This window comes from Wasmannia auropunctata, unplaced genomic scaffold (assembly GCF_000956235.1).
Source record: "Wasmannia auropunctata unplaced genomic scaffold, wasmannia.A_1.0 LD335987.1, whole genome shotgun sequence".
In the NCBI taxonomy this organism is placed as follows: domain Eukaryota; kingdom Metazoa; phylum Arthropoda; class Insecta; order Hymenoptera; family Formicidae; genus Wasmannia; species Wasmannia auropunctata.
In genome coordinates this window covers 2,516,151-2,521,433 of record NW_012026903.1, presented here as the reverse complement: position 1 = coordinate 2,521,433, position 5,283 = coordinate 2,516,151, and the positions used below count along the sequence as shown (strand labels likewise).

At 35.4% G+C, this 5,283-nt stretch overlaps 2 protein-coding genes across 2 annotated transcripts in view; both read right to left on the bottom strand.

The window, feature by feature from the left end:
- LOC105454311 (odorant receptor Or1-like) overlaps nt 1–1,081 on the bottom strand; it is a 3,449-nt gene extending 2,368 nt beyond the window's left edge. The window contains exon 1 of the mRNA XM_011696861.1: nt 40–1,081. Within this exon, the coding sequence (XP_011695163.1) occupies nt 40–125 (86 nt within the window). The 5' untranslated portion in view covers nt 126–1,081. The remainder of the gene's footprint in view (nt 1–39) is intronic.
- Nucleotides 1,082–3,455: 2,374 nt separating this feature from the next.
- Nucleotides 3,456–5,283, bottom strand: part of LOC105454310 (odorant receptor 4-like) — a 2,644-nt gene continuing 816 nt past the window's right edge. The window contains exons 2-5 of the mRNA XM_011696860.1: nt 5,090–5,280; nt 4,148–4,534; nt 3,849–4,053; nt 3,456–3,611 (exon numbers count right to left, since the gene is read on the bottom strand). Coding sequence (XP_011695162.1) covers nt 3,456–3,611; nt 3,849–4,053; nt 4,148–4,534; nt 5,090–5,280 — 939 coding nt within the window. The remainder of the gene's footprint in view (nt 3,612–3,848; nt 4,054–4,147; nt 4,535–5,089; nt 5,281–5,283) is intronic.

Sequence of the window (5,283 nt, the reverse complement as noted above, 5' to 3'; positions counted from 1 at the left end):
TAAAGTAGAAAAATCATCGCGATAGAATAAACGATGTACGCCCAGTATTTGATGGATGTCAAGTGAACGGGTCGCCAGTATCCGGTGTACGTCAACAGCGCGAACGATAAGGGAAGTGTGTGCATCGTTCTCGGTTAAAAGTTCCAAAGGGAAGGGTTTCGCGCGAGGATCTTAGGTAAAGTCTCGATAAAAATATTTCTTACAAAAGACAATTCAACGTTCTCAGGATGCTATTATATCCATTTTCCCGCATCGGCGTTTTATACACCGCGTATCGCTTTTCTTTATTTCCTCTTACTTAGAAATTTACTTTGACTTCCGCAATAGATAATTCATGCATAAATAAGTTTTGCTAATCGTTTCATGAAACATTACATGCAATTCTACAAAGACTATCTGTATGCTATTGGAGGTATATGCCACAGTTCCACCTTATTCCGTCTTATTTAAAAATGAACGTTAACATGAATTTGCTGCGTTCGCTACCCCCCTGTATCATCGTCGCGATCGATCGATACCCGCGAGTCTTGGACACTGGCGTATAATATTTCTTTAATCTATGTACTTTAATTACTTCTCGAACTTTCCGTTATCTAGTCAGCTTTGCATTTTTAATAAATTTAAATTTAAATTACAAGAATGTATCGCGAATCGTGATGATGTGACAACTGCCGATTGGACCTTGAATTAATGGTGACATTATTATTGCATGCGACGAAAGGCAGAAGACATCTGGGATATGCGGAATAATAATATAGCGACGGTTTTTATGAAGAAGTAAGAATTGCATTCGATTGTCCATTAATATATAACGAATGTAGCATGATAAAGTGTGCGCGTCGCAGAGGCCGATACACTCTCTCTCTAGTTTTTTTTCTTTCATACTAGTAAGAGAATTTATTTTTTTCTTTTAGAAATCTTGCGGTATCCTTTCCTTTTATTGCATTTGAGAAATTCTATAAAAAAGTTGTGAAATTATATAGAATATGTGGAAAATACTAAATATATTTATATAGTAATTTTGAAAAATTACTTGAAGAATTTTAAGAAAAATTTTTATCAGAGCGTATAAGAAAGACGCGGTATCTTCGACATTTTATACTAATTGGGAAACACGTACTTTTCATAAAAACTGAGATCAATCGTCTTTTCCAGAATTTTATATATGGTATATGTAAAAATTCTGAAATATTATATGGTTTCTCATTCTACAATTTTTGAAAAAAAATTTATAAAATTTGAAGAAGTTCAAGGTTCTTTTTAAAAACTTCATAAATTTAAAATACAAAAAATTTAAAGAGATATATAGTATGAGAATTTTTCTCAATACGACGATTTTTAGTAATAGATACTAGTGAAATATACTAAATATACTAATTTTTGAGAAATATATGTTTAGATAACAGTTTATACCTTGCAGACAAGGATAGTTTCTGGAACAAACGGCAAAAGAGAAATGGCAACAATAGCGACAACGCAGAATTGATACGTTGCGACATGAATCAAACCTTCTGCGAGGATGTCCCGAATTATCCTCAGGAGTTAGTGAATGAAATTCTCGTCAAGAATCCCAATCTGTTACGTTATGCGTTGGATGATGTTAGTAGACTTACAGTTATAATATTTATAATTTTTCTCACCATAGGACAAAAAGTGGAAATGTTAAATTTAAATCCAGAATTTTCTCTTTCATTAATAGATTGGCGTTTCACCGCAATTTGACGAAGAGGATCCACTTTGTCTATCTAGGGTGTAATCATTTTAAAATATGATCTATTATTGCATAATGTCAAATTCCAAAAATGTTCGTAAAAAGAACGTAAAATTCTAGGTGGAAACAGTTTACCCGAAATGGGCTATATGAATAAACAAAATCAAGTACATCCATCAGGCGGAAAATTTTCGTCAAGGTATACGGCTCGAACTTTGCGTGTAAGTGAAGAAAAGAATGCTATACATTACAGTCTCACTACATACTGTCCTTTAACATTTATATATGTATAAATAAATAAGAAAATTATGAAATAAGGTATATGGAATATCGCTGCGTTGATAGAAAAGTGACACATCTCGAAATTAGCAACTTTTCAGCAGAACATTTTTGAAATTCTTCTTGAATTGAAACAACATTTTAATTAGGTTTCATACAGCAAGCTAATATTATTTGTCGTCATTTTGACGTCAAATAATGGCAATTTACTTTGCTATCTGGAATGTTAGAATGATTAATGAATATTAGAGAACTTCACTTTCTTTCCATGTCATATATTTAATTATAATGTGTTCGTTAATATTATCATGTTGAGTAAAAATCAAAATTTTAAAATTTTAACACTGCAACACTAGCATAGAATTGTGTAAGTTTAATCTCTCAATAAAGTTATGACATTTTTCCATATAAGCAATGTGTCGACAAACGTGTCTTTTCTCAAAAATATGTTAGTCTTAAGGTCTACTTTCGTTCATTATCTTAAAAATACTAGTTTATTTTATTTGCGTCTTTCATCACTTTAAACTATCAATGCAGCAATATATATGTAGATCGTAGGACGAAAGAACGTAAAATATAATAGAATGTTATCAAGAATGTCGTAATACGTTCTATTTTCAGAGAACCAAAGACTAAGTGCAGGTTGATTAACTATATCGCCGAAGGCTAGATCACATCATGCCAGCAGAAGTTTATTCATGTCGTGTTCCTTGCTATTTCCGAAGACGAGAGCCATCCTGATTACTTCAAACTTCCTGCGAACTACTGCTGCCACGTTGAATTTAATCTGGCGAAGAAAAGATGAGTGCAAGATTGTTTTTAGGGACATCTTCCGTCCTCGGGTTATGCAAAATTTATCTTAAGTATAAGAATATTTAAAAAAATATTTAATCATATTTAGATACTTTTGAGTAGTATTATTTACGTAAAAAATAGTTGGTTACCAAGTTTTCCTTCACATGACCGAAAAAGACGATTTCGTACTACGACCCTTTTAGGATGTTGAATGCCGAGTAAGAAATTTTGATAATCTGAAAGAATAAAAATTAAAATTTTTTTGTACGGCACGTACAAATCAAAATATAATTTTGTTAGATTTATTAAACATATTTTTTCACACTGCGATATTATCCCCGTTCACCTTCATAAACGATTCGTTGGACAAGGTAATTATGTATCCGCTAGTCATCGTGATCGGTCTTTTAGCTCGCGTGATTATCATCAGAAGGGTTTTCATTAAATCAGTAGGAAGCATCGGCCAGTCCATCTCGTAAAAGGCGCTTCCGATTTCGGTGCTCTGCGTGTTTGAGAATGAACCGATTAAAAAGAAAGTTCACTAAACCGTCTTCAAGTAAGTTCAAATATTCCTAAGATGAAGATAACAGTTTGTTGTAAGTCCCACTTACATGTAACACTTAGCGATAATTAGCAGGTCGCTGTTGTAGTCTAATATTACAACAGCGACTCAAAATAATTGAGGACTGCCAACGCAGGACTTCGGCAGTCCCAATGCGTGCGTTCTCCAAAAATTTGCAGCCGTTGCAATTAAACAATAATTGCAACTGCTGAGCAGAGCAGTGGTCCACTTGAAACGGGATAAAACCCGCCGTCCAGCGGACCACTGCGGAGTTCCATTTTCAATTGCTAAACGTCATGCTGTCGGTGCGCGTAGCATAAGTGTAACGCGAGTGATAAGGTATAAGTTGAGTGTATAAGAATCGGAATAGAGTTGTGAGAGTGACCGTATCATCGAGTGAATCGTCATCATTTCAACAATCTTTCACCACGAATGTCCCCCGTTACACCCTACCCACGGTGTAACGAGTTTCAAAAATTCAAGAATTTTTAGAGAACCGACCTTCAGTGTCACCTCGTTGCCGAACCAGCAGTACAAATAAATCTGCATAAGCATGCAACCGAAGTACGAAAAGCTCCACGCAAACTCGAGACTCAGTAAGTTCTTCATCAACATTTTGTACATACTGAGACAGAGCACCGTCGAGCTTGTGGTGAATTGCACGAAAATCATTAGCGTGAACACCGTATTGATGCGCTCCGCAAATCTGCGCCATTACGATTATCTTTTCAATATATATATGTATATATTTTTTTATTTTTTTTCTTCGTGCGTAAATAAACTTTTATCTTCACTTGTACCTATAAATGTAGCAATGATGATGGATGAGCTCGCGTACGAGTCGCCGTCCTCGCGCCTTGAAGTCTTCTTTCGAGGTGCTGCATTTCCGGGCCTCTCGCAGCGAATTGGGCAACGTGCGAGCGCGATGGCAGAGTATGTCCAATTGGGCGCACGTCTGGATCATAAAACCGGAGATGAGAGTCTCGTGGGCAACGCTGGCGTTCGCGCAGACCAACAGTCCGATCGTTTGGTGCAGCATGGTCGCCCAGAAAGCGGTCGTCGACGAGATGTCGTAGGGCACCCAGTTGGACAGTAAGGTCCGGGTGGTGACAAAGAACCGGAATTGCGCGACCGTGGCAAAGAAGGCAACCGACTCGTTTAGTATCTCGACACATATGGTGATTATCCTGGAAAAACGTTGGAGAAATATCGCAAAAATATTAGGAGAAATATGAGTGGTGCGAGTGTAATTCATAAATTTTAAGAAAAAAAATCATGTAATCAATTTATTTATTATAATCATATAGAATAAAGAACGCATCTGAAAAATATTTTAAACATTTTTTATCCTAAATAGGATATTCTGCAATCAATACATCGCTCGCTTTCGTTTTTCAATCTTTGCATCGTTATCAAGTACTTTTGTAATCATCTTCAGCTGATCGATCACGACGACTTAAATTTCTGGCTCGTTAAATAGTCTATTGAGTGTAAAGGATCCTATTTTGAATAAAAAATGTTAATATATTTTTCTAGCGTAAATTCATTTTATATAATTTTTCTAAACACTTATAAATTATATTGTGGTACAAATATTTCTGTAAATGTTTAGTCTACTAATTTTTTGAATCTCCAATTGTTGGATTTTTTAACTTCTTGAATTCTCGCATAAAAAAAGAAAAAGTTAAAAAAAAAGATAAAAAAAAGTAGAATTTATTGTTATATCTTACAGAGTTTTATTTCACAATACGTACTTCGCACTACGATCGAAGCGTTGCTGGATATCCATTTCGTGATCGTTCCGGGGTACGCAGATATCCTTCAGTAGCATATCAGTGAGATCGATGATCTCGTTTCGACGCACCGTTAGATTCGTCACTTTGCAGCATACGCCGAGTACCGTAAGGAACAGCGAGAACTTCTCGATGAACGTCTC